Source organism: Oryctolagus cuniculus, chromosome 8 (assembly GCF_051225735.1).
Source record: "Oryctolagus cuniculus isolate XC-2025 breed Fujian yellow rabbit chromosome 8, ASM5122573v1, whole genome shotgun sequence".
Lineage (NCBI taxonomy): Eukaryota > Metazoa > Chordata > Mammalia > Lagomorpha > Leporidae > Oryctolagus > Oryctolagus cuniculus.
In genome coordinates this window covers 96,557,995-96,573,813 of record NC_142874.1, presented here as the reverse complement: position 1 = coordinate 96,573,813, position 15,819 = coordinate 96,557,995, and the positions used below count along the sequence as shown (strand labels likewise).

The following is a 15,819-nucleotide window of genomic DNA, read 5'->3' as shown; positions in this document are numbered from 1 at the left end:
CTTAGCTCTCACTATCGCTGTCTCCCAGGGTGTGTTTGTTAAGGAGATAGTCAGCCAAGTCAGATTCGAGATGCAAGTTACTTATGTGGTCACTTAATTCCTTGATGGATTTCACCTGCTCATGCAGCTAATGAAGTCACTTAGTGAGGGTCCCTTTGGTCAGAGGCCAGTTTGAGCATTTCTGGTAGTCAAGTGTGTTCTCCAGGTAGAAGCGCACTCTCTCTACGTAGCCTACTCTCCCAGTGTTCTCTGAGAGTGAAGGTGTGGCCACCTCACTGGTTCTCCAACTTCATCGATTTCTCAGCACGCTGCCTCTCCTGAGATAAGTTGTATTGCCTTGGACACGGGCAGAGAGATGTAACAGGTTGATCTGGCAGCTGATGGCAGCCACTGGGTCCTTGAGATAGGTTTGATGCACTTTCGAAGGGGATGCCGTTGTCATGGTGACTAAGGAGAGGTGTGGAGGGGGGGTCAAAGGCAGTCAAATGGTACTGTGAAAAGGTGGAGAAGGGCTGACTGAGTGACAGGCCAGGTGCAGAATCAGTGCTAGGTTCCATCCAAGTACTTTGAAGTAGGAAGCCAAGGTGACTCTTTGTGAAGATTGGTTCATCCCTTCTGATGGCTCAATACTGCCCCTTCACATGGTTGTGCTATGTGCTTATCCTCTTATCAGTTGGTAGGTATTTTCATTGTTTCCACTTTTTGGTTACTGTGAATAATGTGCTGTGGACAGTTGTGCAAATGTTTTTTATTTTTTATTTATTTTTAAATATTTCTATTTTTTGTGAATGTATGTTTTCAGTTCCTTTGGGGATATTCCTACAAGTAGAATTGATGGATCACAAGGTAATTCTATGTGTAACCTGTTAGGAACTACCAAATTGTTTTCAAAAGAGGCTGTACCAGTTTCATTCTCTCCAGCAATTTATAAAGGTTCCAATTTCTTCACATCTTCAACAATGCTTGTTATTGTCTGCCTTTTTCATTATAGTCATCTTCAAGGATGTGAAACAGTGTCTCACCATGATTTGGATTTACATTTTTAATGACTAATGATTTTGTTTTTTTTTTTTTTTTATGTACGTATTAGCCAATTTTATCTTCTTTGGAGAAATGTTGATGCCTATTTTAAAACTGGATTTTTCTTTTTATTGTTGACTATTTATAAAGTTGTTTATATAGTGCAGTTATTAGATCCTTATAGGAAAATGATTTACAAATGTTTTCTTCCATTTTGTGGGTTATATTTTCAGTTTCTTGAGGGTATCATTTTCAATATAGAATCTTTTAATTTTGATAAAGTCCTACTGATACACAGTTTCTTTGGTTGGTGTTTTTGGTGTCATAGCTAAGAAAACAATGCCTAATCTATAGCTATGAACATCCACATTTATGTTCTCTTCTAGGGTTTCATAGTGAAGCTTCCCCAAGTCTTACCCTTACCACTGAGATCTCCTGACCACTCATGTCTGTTCCCATGAAATATTATCAAGATCACAGAAATGATGGAATGTCAGCAGGTAACTACTGATCCAACTGACTTCTCTATCTTAAAATGGAGAAGTAGCTCTTAAATTTAGGCCTTTGATCTATGTTGAGTTAATATTTATATAAGCTGTGAAGTACATAGATATTCAGGTTTCCAGCACCATTTGTTGAAGACAGACTGCTCTTTCTTTATTGAATGGGTTGGTTCCTTTGTCATAAATCAACTGACCATTAATATATGGGTTTCTTTCTGGATTTTCAGCTCACTGATCTATGATGGCTAACCTTACTTGAATACATGCCATCTTGTTTACTGTAGCTCTGCAGAAATTGGGAACTATGAGTTCTCCAACTTTTATTCATCTTTTTCAAGTTCCTTTTGGCTCTTCTGGGTCCTTTGTATTTCCATATGAATTCAGGACAGATTCATCTATTTTGGGCTAAAAAGGTGGCTAGAATTTTGATGGAGATTGCATGGTTTCAGTAGATCAGTTTGAGTACTGTCACCTTTAACAACATTGTCTTGCCATCAGTGAACACAAGGTGTCTTTCCACTCATTTGCATCTTCCTTCATTTCTCTTGACTATGTGCCCTGTTTGTGACCCCACAAGGAAGGCAACACATCAACAATATGAACAGTCCAGCTCTTCAGAGTGCTTAGGAGGAAAGGTGGTTCACACAGAGAGAGGGTACTGTAACTCTCTGAACCTCCCAAAAGCCTTACTCTTACCACTGAGACCTACTTCTGACAATTCACGTCTGCCCCAGTTATCACAGTGAGCCCAGGGACATGATGGAATGCCAGCAGGCTACTGCTGACCCAATTGATTTCTCCATCTTGAAAACAAAAACAGGTTTCATAAAGTGTACAGGATCTAAAGCCAGAGCCTTGATACAGCACAGAACAAATACTTTAGTTCTATTCCCAAGCCATCTAATGTGTCTTACAAGCTATGACAGCAGGTGATTAAACAAAGCTCCTGTCCTGAGAGAGCTCCCCCAGGGGGTCCTTTCCCTGTGATACCCACAAAGAACCTTTGTCTTACCTGCAGCAATGCAATGCCTATGAATATGCCAGCCACGATGGTTAAATTGTCCTGCAACCACTTCTCAAACTGGGGCACACAGCCTTTTGTGTAGATTACAATCTGCTGGTCAACTTCCTTTATAAAGGAAAAGAAGAGCAGAGTGTCACACAGACAGCACCAAACCATGCAAAAGCTCCTCCAACACTCTTTGTGCTAAGCAACAACAAAATGAGGTCCACTTACTGGTTTTTGCCTGGCATCATAGCCACACTGAGTGTTGATGACATCTTCCTGGTGAAGAAAAAAAGAGAAAGCTGTAACTCACTCTTGTTATACAGAGTGCCCTCCTGGGAATGAGCAGAAGAGCCCTGTGATATGTCAGTAAGACACTGTGTATCTTAGCACACAGACCATGGCACTGTGGTGAACACTGTCTATCTTCACCTTATGTCGTTATCATAAGAATCTTGAGAAGTAGGTAAGTTTCTCCTTTTTTACAAATGGAGAAAACCTGCGGCTGAGGGAATACTAGAAAGGATTTGGCAGAGGTAAATAGAGTGTAGAGACCTGGAGTCACAGGTTAAAACCACATTGAAGGGGCATGATGACTATCTCTACTTAGGCTCTTCTTGGGGGGGTTTCTATACTTAAATTATTTTTAACTAAATAGTTTATTTTTTAATTTACATTGTAGTCAAAGGCTTAATGGCTCTACTAAATAAAGAATTCAACAAATAAAAAGTCCATGGTCCAGCAGGAAAATAGGAAAGGGCTATAACAATAATCAAATAAAAAGATGTTCAACTTGACTTGTATAAATTTAAAAATACCACAGTAGTATACAATTCCTATCAATTTGTTGAATAAATATTTAAACAAAGACAAAACACTATTTGCAACAGAACTAATAGACATGGGCTGGCTTGCATGCCTTCCTCTCTTTTCTACATATAAGGGAGAACATGCGATATTTGTCTTTCTGTATCTGGCTTATTCCACTCAACATCACGTCCTTTAGATCCAACCACTCTGCAGCAAGTGACAGAATTTGATTCTTTTTTTATAGTTGAATAATATTCCAGTTGTCTACATTTTAATCTATATACTTCTGCTTTACTTAAATGGTTTTTCAGTGGGAATGCTTCACTTTAATAACTAAAAACCAAAATGGCACCCTGCTTACATACCACACAGCTCCTAGGGCCTCATCAGAAACAAGGTTCTGCTTTTCTGGGTTAGCTTATTTCCCCCTGTACAAGGAGTGGGGGCGCTGTGATTAGCTTTGAGTTTATGGAGTGAGGTCTCTTTACTCAGAGGATCTGGCTTTCAGAGGGAGGCCTAACACCTTCTAACAGTCTTCAGAGTTCTAACAGAAGCCAATATTGGACAGGAGCTGCGGGCGGGGAGAGCCCAGACAGGGGCTGGAGCAGGTGCCTTAGGCCCTGAGCCCACTGCTGTGCTGCCAGTTGGCCCTTCTCAGAGGAGAGAAGGGAAGGAACCAGCGTGGAAGGCCTCAGAACACCATCCTGAGTGAGTCTCAACCTCCTTCAGAGCCATAGAAACAGGCAGGGCTGAGCCCCGCGGGTAGGACAGGCCTGCTTTCCCACCTCAGACCATGGCCCCTGCTAACCAGCCAGGCTTCCGCCTAGCACCTTCTACCACTGCACTCAGTGCTCTGCTGGTTGGTGGACGGGCAGGTCTGGGGGAGGACACTTAGGGCCTGAAGGGCCAGGGGCAGGCTGAAGAGTCCCCAGAGGGCTGAGGTTAGGAGCATGCAGGGACGAGAGCAGCACTGACTCTCACGCTTGCTTTTCCAACACTCAACTCTGGCCTTTCACGTATGATGAGCGAGTTGTGTTTGAAGTCATCCTAGGAACCAGGCACAGGAGTCGGCCCCCCAAACCACCAAACACGTAGTAGAAAGGGGCGGTTGATGAAGAGGTTTTACATTTATATTTACTATATGTGTTCCAAACACATCTAATTTGGAAAATAAAATATAAGCTGCAATTGCCATGGTCATTAGGACATCCAAGAGTCTGAGTGGCTCCAGTCGTCCCACCATACAGTCCAGCCCTATCTTGTCTCAGACTCTCCACCTGTTCCTAATACTTTGCCCAGAACTAAGTGGGGACAAAGACACCAAGCAGAGAGCTCGCCTATGAGCCTGTCCTCCTGAAGAAGGAACAACAGGTGACGCAGCAAGTGCCTGGCTTTGCCGCTGCTCCACTCCATCAATGGCAGGCCCTGGGATTCTCCAGGTGCCTTGGCTTCTTCCCCAGGAAAAGGGGGACAATGGTGGAGGCTGCTGGTGGCAATGTCCTGAACGTGAATGAGCTAATGCCCAGGAAGGCTCAGAACAGGAACCATCACCGGCTGCTAAGTGAACCTTGGCGATGAGGACTCCTACCAGGAAGATCTGAGCGCTACACCCCCTACGCAAGCTACAATGATGAGTAAGCAGGTGAAAAGCGGTTTCAGGAAGAGAACCACCGTGCCCATCCCACACGCGCTCAAGGGGATGCGCAGCACAGGCCCGCAGGGGGCTGGCGCTCACTTACTGCCGGGTCTTTAGTGCAACAGGAGAAGGGCACGCCGCATCGCTCTCGACTTGCATTGGAATCTGTGCAATTGAAGTAAATATTTAGGTTCCAATCATCAGCTCCAAAAGCCCCACAGCACTGCCACTAGAGCAAACAGGAGAGAGTTAGAACATCTCACCTTGGAGGCGACCAGGTGCCTACACTCACACCCGCCAGAACAACACCCGGCTTCGGCCAGCTCTAACCTTCTCTGTTCTATCAGAATTTAAGTCAGACGGAGCCTAAATGACCCCTGTCAAAGCTTCCAAAGTAATTCGGGCTGAAGGTCTGTAAGGATGTGCTGGCCTCTGGTTTACACGACTGGGGAGACCCATCGTGTTGGCAGAAGGGCCGGCAGCTGCACGGCAGGGCCCAGTTAGAACAAGATCTGTTTGGATTGAGTACACTCTAGAAGGAGAAATGAGAACATTCCAGAAGCACAGACAAGACATGAACAGTAGCAGTGTCTTGGAGAAGGCAACTGGGGCTATGGGTTGGGTACCCAGAGGCCTTAAAATTTTTTGATTTATGTTTTAACACAGTTTCTAAAACAATGTTTTACTGAGGTATGACTGACATGCATAAAATGCATATCTTCAAAGTGTGTAATTCAATAAGTTTCAACAGCTGTATACATCACAAAGCCACCACAATTGAAAGAGTGAATCTATCCATCAGCCCCCCATGTTCTAGGGACTTATTTTCATCATATTTGTTTCTACTCTGAACATTTTTTTAAAGAGCGTGTGTTTACATTTCCAACTTTAAAAAGCCAGCGACCTGATTAAAATAAAACAAACAAGTTGTTAACATTGGTGCATCTTGAAGGGACCCTGATTTTTCTACAAGCCCAAACCCCACTCCCCTGAGTAAGACTCTCTCTATTTCTCTCAGTTAAATAAATTATCAAGCCTGGATCACGCTATGGAGTTCAGGAACAATAGCTACTTCAAAACATTACGTTCCATGACAGAAACCTAAAATCACATGAAATAATAGCATTTCCACATCAAGCCGACAGCATCCCTGGGGAAGGTGTATGCGTGTCTGTCTCTTCACACTCATCTGTTCCTCCCAGGGCGTGGCTCGTGCATCCCCAGATGTGGCTACAAAGCTCCATCAGGTCTGTCATCTCTCAGAAATGAGACAGGGCTCAACCCCACACCCCAGCTACAGTTTACTCCACACAACCGTTGCTGCTACGCAATGAAACCGACACAACTCAGCTCAGTGCCAAGTGCCGAAAGCAGAAGGGTGGCCTCCCTCATGGTCGGTGCCCGTGCCACTGAGGTTGCCCTCTAGCTGGGCGGCTCCAGCTCATTCTGGAAAATTGTCTAACCCAAAGAAGGTCACTGGTCTCTTGGGCTCCTATTGGCCATGAACGTTAACGGCACAGACACTGCCAACCAGGCCCACTCGGCTTATCCAATCTCTCGGTGCAGGGGAAAAATGGCCAGTTTGTCCGGTGACACCTCATACCTACCACACAGCCACGTGCATCTCATTAGATGCTATCACCATCTTGTGAGTGAGCCTGTAGCTGGTACTATTTCCACTTTAGTTCTGGGGAAATAAGTCAAGGCCCCATCAGCCCGCGGTCACAGAGCTAATCAGATTTTGGCACCAGCCCTGTGTCTTCGGGCCCCTTGTTTATTCCACTTTGTATTCTGAGCACAACTGCCCCTTTGGTGTACACTGCAGGAGCCATCACACAGTTGTGGACGGAGACCTGGAGTCGGCCAGTCCAGCATGCACAGCTTCTTCACTTGTGAGAAGCCTCTAGGCCTCAGGAGTTTCTTAACTTGTGGTTTCAACTGCATGTGTTATGATAACATCTGGGTCACCATACTGTGGGAAACTTGTAGACAAATATCCTATTAAGTACACTGTTATGGGCTGTGATATATGGAGGTAAGAAACAAGAAAGGACCCAAATTTAATAATCAAATAAAACTGTAAACCTCTAACAAAGCAATGCCCTTCAAATGTTGATAGGAAAGGACAACTGTAATTGTAACCTTTTGCTTAGGAATCTTCTAATTCAATAGAAATTGAAACAATAAAAATGGGATATTTCTTCTTAGGCTGCAAAGCCTCTATGCCATAGAGCAAGTCAGAAAACAATAAACAACAGAGCAAACAAACAGAAAACCATGCACCCAAGGCAGAGGCAGTTTCCCGCTGGCAGAGATGCAGAAGCCAGGAAGAGTTTTCACTTGGGGTCATCATTTTGAAAAGATTTCCAACTTGAAAATAAACCAAATTTAAACTTACATATTCCTGGGTGAAGTCTATGAGGTTTTGCAAATCAATGTCATCTCTGTACGCTCTGATGTTGTTGTTTATAAAGAAATACAGCTGGTCTTTGATCCAGTCTTTGAAAACAAATGCCAGAACCCCAGCAGTAAGCTCCAGGAAGAAAATAATTCCCAGGAACACAGAAAACTAGGACAAAAGACACATACACAGGGAACAGTTATAAGGGCTACTGTGATCATATAGAGTTAAATGGTTCCGCTCTGAAAAGCTTTGTAATTACATTCAATTGTTACACATCTCCAAAGCAGATGATCTTCAGTTTCTTAAGGCTCATTAATACAGTATTACACTCCAAGAAAGGATTTCTAAAAATTAAAAATAATTTCATAATCACACTTTAGGATCTCTGGTGTTCCATTTGGTAATTAACCAATAAACCCATAAGCAAACATGAATAATAGGAATTTCTCATTAGACCCACATTAAGGCCTAATGAGTTTCTCATGATTAATGTACTGCCAGATGCTTCAACAATGACCTGCCCCCAACTCTAGTAAGCTTTTTCTCACTCAAAAGATAGCCTACTCCATTATTTTAAGGTCGCCTGCCATTTGTTATTGTGGCCTTGATTCTGGGTGCAACCTATTGCTTTTATGGACTCAGACACCATTTTAATTCCCCTTTTGCACCTGCTGTACCACATAAAATAACAGATCCGTTCATCTTAGATGAAGAGGTCAAGGAGGAAGTTGGGAGGTGGGAGTGGGAGTGGGGAGTGACTGTGACAACAAGATAATTTCCCAGCATGGAAACAAAACCCCTGGGTTAAGGGCTTTCTCAGGAATGCTAGACATGCACACCTTCCCCAGGAAAGCACCAGGCTCAGGAAACATTTTAAATAACATCAAACTGCAGCCAGAGGCGGACTCCCGGCTCGCTGACGCAACAGGAGCTGAAAGGGAGCAGCCATAAAGCAGCGCAGTAATTGTCTAGAACTCCAGAGAAACTTCCCGCCCATCAGAACACTCGGAAAAGCCTCCTCTTAGTCATACCAACTTCTTGTTGCCGCCTATGGTTCTGTCTACCTCCCACCACCTCCACATGCTGACCCTTCTCAAACCCTTGCACTACAATGGAGAAGTGGGGCTGCGAAGGGCCACCCCAGCTGGGCTGAGGTCCTGGAGGCTGCAGAGTGAAAGGCAAGGCGGGCGGAGGGGGCCGAGCAGTCTGCAGTCTGTGAATTCAGCAAGGAGACATCAAAGAGCCAGACAGCACTGGTGGAGGGGTGCAGCCACACAGTGAACTGATTAAAGGGATACAGGGCCAAATGCCCACGGTTATTCATTCAGCAAACATCTGCTGAATGACTGCCTTGCAGATGCAAGGATGAGGAAGACCATACCCTGCCTTCAAAGACCTCAGGTGACTTGGGGGCAGGGAAGGTGGGAGAAGCCAGTGGGGTGGGGCGACTGCACGTCGGTTGTCCTGTATTGGACAGCGCTCCTCCAGGGTGCCAAGTGCCAGACTCTGGTGGAAGACAGGACTGGGGAGTGGAAGGAGGAAAACACTGCCTAGCAGAGTCTAGGATTCCACGGTTTGGGACCCACACTAGATCCTCCAGCCCCGTCTCTCAGGTTTCCATGGAACTCCTGGTAATTGTCTGCGATGAGTTGACTAGAAAGAGCTTCTAAACAGTTCTTAATTATCATTGGCAGTACCAACTTCAAATTAAGCATTTCTCAATCTACAAAACAGGACAAGCGGGGGAAAAATACATCACATTTGCTCAGTGCCTGCCCCTGGTATCAAGCAGCTCCCCTGTCTTTATTGGGCACTCCCCTATGCATGTAAGTAGGACTGTTCTCACACCATGGAAACAATCAAATCATAGTGAGCACGCATGACTGCACACTTAAAACACCAGCATGGAAATCAGCCCCGGTTTTAATTAGATTTTTGTTCTCACCTCCATAAAGGTTAGGGAAGTTCATTTTCCAGCTCCTCTGGTAAATTTTCTCATCATGTTACTTAATATACATATAAAAAATTGAGTCCAGGGGCTGGCACTGTGGCGCAGCAGGGTAAGCCACTATCTGCAGCGCCCGCATCCCATATGGATGCCAGTTCAAGTCCCGGCTGCTCCGCTTTGTAACCGGCTCTCTGCTAATGTGCCTGGGAAAGCAGTAGAAGACGGCCCAGGTATTTTGGCCCCTGTACCCAAGGGGGAACCCAGAAGAAGCTCCTGGCTCTTGGCTTCAGATCAGCTCAGCTCCTGCCATTGCAGCCATTTGTGGAGTGAACCCATGAATGGAAGACTTCTCTCTCTGTAACCTGACTTTCAAATAAATAAATAAATAATTTTTTTTAAAAAAATTGGGTCAAAATTCAATTCATATAAAATATATGGCAGGGACTTTCAAGCCCCAGGCCCTGTGAAGTTAGCTTACCCCAAAAGGGTGGACACTGATTGGAGCTTCATCCACAGGCCTCAGCCAAAGTTAGGAAACTCCACTTTTATTTCCCAGTTGCTTGCTGCCTGGATTTTCCTTTAGCAGTTCTCCTGGTCTTTTATATATATATATATATATGTATATATATATGTGTGTGTGTGTATGTGTGTGTGTGTGTGTGTGTGTATCAGGTTTTTTCCCCTTAAGATTTACTTATTTGAAAGGCAGAGTTAGAGAGAGAGAGAGAGAGAGAGAAATCTTCCAACTACTGGTTCAATCCCTAGATGGCTGCAGTGGTTGGAGCCAGTCCAAGCAGAAGCTAGGTGCCAGAAACTCCATCCTGGTCTCCCATGTTGACAGCACAGGCCCAAGTACTTGCGCCAGCATCCACTGCTTTCCCAGGCTTCTTAGCAGGGAGCTGGACTGGAAGAAGAACAGCTAGGATTCAAATCAGTGCTGCCATATGGGATGCCGGTGTCACAAGCTGTGGCTTAACCCACTGTGCTACAACACCAGCCCCATGACATCAGATCCTTAAGGATGTGCGGGGTCAAGTGGACATTTACCGCCTAATTATCTCATAGCTCGTGCTCAAAGGATATTCTGGGCTCAGTTACAAAACTTATTTATTTGATAAGCAGAGAGACAGACCAGACTGACAGAAAATCCTTCCCATCTGCTGGTTCACTACTCTACTTCATGCCTGCATGGCTGGGGCTGGGCTGGACCAAATCTGGGAGCACAGTCCAGCTCTCCTCTGTGGGTGGCAGGATTTCAATTACTTAAGCCACCACTGCTCAAGAATTGAGCATTAGTAGGAAGCTGGCCTCGGGAGCTGGAGCTGTGACTGGAACTCCAGGACTCTAAAGTGGAACATGAGTACCTTAAATGTCAGGCTAAGGATATTCTGGGACAGTTTTCATGGTTTGTGCTAAATGTGGAGAGAGGCCATTTTTACATATTCTCCAAGACTTTAAAAAAATCAGAAAAAATTATAATTCTTTATTTCCAATAGAGAACTTTGTAAATTAAGGTGCTGATTTTGAGAAATGTGTCTATTTCTGAGTGTTCAATTAACTCCATTATCTTCAATACAAAAACAAAGTCTACTAAAGGTACTACCATTATAAAAGAAACCATATCCAACTAAATCATATTAAAGGGCTGGCTTCCCTTCAAAGTTTGGAAATTAAAGCTTTATCTGATCAAAGAGTAGCAGCAGGTATGATACGGCCCAATCAGACTACAGAAAGCTAAGTGGGGTGAGCTCAGTACTTGGAAGTACCTCATTGCAAGAAGACTGGCAGGTTGGCAGATCATGGTCAAGGACAAAGCCATCCTCAGAGCTCCATGGCTCTCTGTGAAGTATTTGTGAGAAAAAGGAGGGACCTGGCACGTAAGGCAGATGGGGACTTGGGAATCAAGCCATTCCTGCCATAGACCCATGTACACAGAACAGAGAAGCAGCTGCTCATTAAATTAAACATAAGACCAATTACCCCCAGCGCTTCCCTGTTAGCGTGATTCATGTCAACTTGCAGATGAAACAGCCTCCCAGAGCTTCTGTGAGCCACAGTTGCCCAAAATAGAACCTGGTTGCCCTGGGTGAGGCGGAGTGAGACCCCTGTCCTTGGGGATCTCATCACAAAGATGCCAGGAGATGCTGTGGTGCAAATGCTGGGGAAGGCATTCACAGACTGCATGGCCACCGGAGTTCTGCATTAGTTATCCTGGGATTTGCTCTTGTTTATTTTTTAAGATTTATTTATTTATTATTTAGACATCAGAGAGAGGGAGAGACAGAGGGGGAGAGAGAGAGAGAGATCCTCCATCTGTCAGTTCACTCCTCAGATGGCAACAACAGCCAGGGCTGGGCCAGGCTGAAGCCAGGAGCCAAGAGCTTCTTGCAGGTCTCCCACGTGGGGGCAGGGGCCCAAGCATTTGGGCCATCTTCCACTGCTTCTCCCAGGCCATTAGCAGGGAGCTGGATCGGAAGTGGAGCAGCCAGGACACCAACCAGCGCCCACATATGACAGCATCACAGGAGTAGCTTGATCTGGCACACCACAGCACCAGCCCCTATGCTCTTGTTCAAAATGGAGATGTCCCCACATGATATCGTGCCAACAAGGGCCGGGAATAGCTCTAGTAATAGGTGATAGATGATACAGTACAGCAGTTTTCTGGAAATCCCCACCACCTTGTCTCACCGTAGAAATGTGGGGCCTTTTGATTGCCTACTTCTTGGAAAGAGGGCGGATGCTTCACATTCAGGGCTGTGATTCACACGTCCAGCGGAATGCCAGCTCCACACTGACAGGCATATCATGCTGGGCCTCGGCTACATTTACAGACCCATTTTAGATACATATACGTAAGCACATGCCATGCGTTCAGCTCTGGAAGCGATCTCCGAAGCACAGCGCTCACGTTCATTCCCGACTGTCACTTTTAATCACTCCTTTACTCCCTGATTAATACCCCCAAATATCCTGTAAAGACTAAAAATTATGCCACTCACACAAAGGAGACCTTCATACTGAGTTCAAGGGAGATTTACCTTTTACTGTTTCTCCATTTTCAAAAAACCTACTGCTTGACAGATTTAACCTGGACAGGCCATAGTCACTATGCTTATACCTGATTTCTCTAAGCATTGGCCTGCACAGCTTTCTAATTACCACTTGCAAAGGGGAAATGGGAGAAAAATTACTTAAAAGGATAATTATACATAACACTTATATTAATCATATCATAGAAATCAAATAATTTAATCAATAAATTAAATTAATGAATTAATTATATTATAGAAATCACTTAAATAATTATATATTTAACTTATATTAATTGTGTGTGTATATATATATATATACACACACACACGCACACACACACACACAGAGACAGACACATATCTAACTTAGTCCAAGAGATATTTTAGGGACTGAATTGCAAATCCATAATACACATACATGCATGTGCAAAACTTCCATGGATGGGATGGTATCTGTATTATTAAGGAGACCTAGGAGGGAAAAGGAGAGGCAGGATCCCGGGCACTCCCCTCAAAGCAAAGCCAAGACTTGAGCCATATCTTTGCCAGGGCCTTTGGTACAGTTCACTGTCTTGTCTGTGCATGCAGGTGTCCTCCTGATGTAAGATAAAGAGCTTGTCTCTCGGTTCGCAAGCAGAGAGCATAATACTTACGAATTTGAGAAGGAATGTGTTTTCCCGTAGCGCTCCAATGCACCCTGCGAATCCCAAAATGAACATCACTCCGCCCACCACGAGGAAGAGCCACACTGGGTCAAAGCCTCCAAGATCAGTGATGGAAGAGATGTTGGACAGGACTCCCTGGGGGCGGGGAAGAGCACAAAACAAGGCACCAGGATGGGGGGTCAGTTCTGTAATGTACACGATTTATTGCACTTGTCTCCTCCTCTCCCCCAAAAACACACTGGCCATCACCTGATTATCATGTGTGATTAATTACCTTAGAGAAGAGACACACACACACACACAGACATAGATATGGAAGAAATGCTTTTCTATTCACATTTTTGATAAAAATACATGGAGCAAAAGAAAAAACATGACCACAAGAAACTGTCATCAGATTCTGTATGGAGAAGTAGATGCTACTTTTGCTTTCTATGTGCTCAAATATAAGTGTTCTTTAAAAAAAAAAAAAGATTATGGCCAGCGCCGCGGCTCACAAGGCTAATCCTCTGCCTGCAGCGCCGGCACCCTGGGTTCTAGTCCCGGTTGGGGCACTGGAGTCTGTCCCGATTGCTCCTCTTCCAGTCCAGCTCTCTGCTGTGGCCCAGGAGGGCAGTGGAGGATGGCCCAGGTGCTTGGGCCTTGCACCCGCATGGGAGAACAGGAGGAAGCACCTGGTTCCTGGCTTGAGATTGGCGCAGCGTGCCGGCCGTAGCAGCCATTTGGGGGGTGAACCAATGGAAGGAAGACCATTCTCTCTGTCTCTCTCTCTCTCACTGTCTAACTCTGCCTGTCAAAAAAAAAAAAAAAAAAAAAAAGATTTTATTTATTTATTTGAGAGATAGAATTACAGAGAGAAAGGTCTCAACATTTACTGGATCACTCCCCAAATGAGCACAACAGCCAGAACTAGGCCAATCCGAAGCCAGGAGCCAGGAGCTTCTTCCGGGTCTCCCACGTGGGTGCAGGGCCCCAAGCAATTGGGACATCTTCTACTGCTTTCCCAGACCATAGTAGAGAGCTGGATTGCAAGAGGAGCAGTGGGACTAGAACTGGCGCCCACATGGGATGCCAGCACCACAGGTGGAGGCTCAGCCCACTATACCACAGCACCGGCCCCATAAGTGTTCTTGAACAAATAAAAAAATGTGCAACAAAAACACCTTCCCGACACCTAGATAGGAAGGGAGGTCATCTGAAGTCCCCAGTCTCACATGCAGAGGCGAGACAGCTGCCTACTTTAAGCTCTTGCCATTTCTTAGGAAGCAACGGTACAGCAAGAAGCTGAAATGTTTTCCTCTGAAATGTAAGGTAACTACTTCCTCTTTCTCCATGCAGAGGTCAGCTACTGTTAATTTGAAACTGTAGATGTATATGAGTCTAAACATCACCAATTTTTTTTTTTATTAAATCTGGTTGGAACTCTCCAATCCAAATACCCCCAGAGCATTGTATAGTTTGCCGTAAATTCTTAATATTGGTTTTCAAAGCACTCCCAACAGTCTGCAAGAACAAAGAGTGTTCATCGGATTTTTATACTTGAGGAAAATGGAACTCAGAGTGGTTTACTGATGGGCTGACAGTCACGCAACCATTGATTTGCTGGAACTAGAACAAAATGTTTCTGCACCCTCTGCCCACCAAGGGGGCCAGGCATCTGCTTCCTGGTTGGCTCTCATCAATAACTGAGTTTAGGAGTTTTAGTCCATTTTAAGTTGTAGAAATAGTTAGAGGAGAGCACTTGGTTTATAGGAGGAAATGTTTCAACAAAAAGCATGAACCTCACCCCCCCTCCCCAAAAAAATTCAAGGATTTACATAAAGTCACAGGCAGAGGGCTGAGAGGGTACTGAAACAGTTAGGAATGAAGAGTGCATGCACACTTTGGCAGCCACACCCTTCACAAAACCAGACATCAGTGGGTTTGATCCAACTTTCTCTTTCTTGGGTCTTCAAGCTCTGAACTATGAAAACTCACCCCAGGAGGGAAAAGGTTGAAAGCAAACAGAGCAATAAACACTGCAGCAGATTCTGCACCTTCTCAAGTGCTGCTGAGAAACCACCTGCCTAGGGAATCAGACAAAATTCGAGCGCCCTGTGTTGGGAGAGCACCAACCTCTCTCCTGGGATTGTGTTAACCACAGGGTTAAGACTTGTAGCCTCAATGTTCTGGACCTACACAGCCAGTGGAAGAGTGGACTTTGGAGGCACCTGATAATATTCTTAAAACCCGAAAAGCTTTTCCTAAATTCTGAAAAGGTGCTTTTTTTTTAAAGATTTATTTATTTATTTGATTTGCAGTGTTACAGAGAGGCAGAGGCAGTGAGAGTCAGAGAGAGAGAGAGAATCTTCTATCCATTGGTTCACTCCCCAGATGGCTGCAACAGCCGGAACTGTGCTGATCTGAAGCCAGGAGCCAGGAGTTTCTTCCGGTCTCCCACATGGGTGCAGGGGCCCAAGGACTTGGGCCATCTTCTACTGCTTTCCCAGGCCATAGCAGGGAGCTGGATTGGATGAGGAGCAGCCAGGACTCGAACTGGTGCCCATATGGGATGCCGTCACTGCAGGCAGTGGCTTCAACCACTACGCCATAGCGCCAGCCCCAAAAGGCTTGTTTTTTTTTTTTTTTTTTTTTTTAAGATCTATTTATTTATTTATTTATTTATTTGAAAGACAGAGTGACAGGGAGAAAGGGAGAGACAGAGATCTTCCATTCAGTGGTTTACTCCCCAAATGGCTGCAATAGCTGGGGTTTGGGCTTAACCAAAGCAAGGAGGAACTCCATCCAGGTCT

At 44.9% G+C, this 15,819-nt stretch overlaps 1 protein-coding gene across 7 annotated transcripts in view; it reads right to left on the bottom strand.

Moving 5' to 3' along the window:
• Nucleotides 1-15,819, bottom strand: part of TSPAN5 (tetraspanin 5) — a 201,263-nt gene that overhangs the window by 2,686 nt on the left and 182,758 nt on the right. For 6 of the 7 annotated variants that reach the window (XM_051820160.3, XM_089303074.1, XM_089303073.1 and 3 more), the window contains 5 exons: nt 13,016-13,162; nt 7,374-7,544; nt 5,079-5,204; nt 2,761-2,808; nt 2,536-2,652 (listed from right to left, as the gene is read on the bottom strand). In XM_051820160.3, the coding sequence (XP_051676120.1) occupies nt 2,536-2,652; nt 2,761-2,808; nt 5,079-5,204; nt 7,374-7,544; nt 13,016-13,162 (609 nt within the window). The remainder of the gene's footprint in view (nt 1-2,535; nt 2,653-2,760; nt 2,809-5,078; nt 5,205-7,373; nt 7,545-13,015; nt 13,163-15,819) is intronic. The other variant, XR_016212399.1, reaches the window with a different exon arrangement.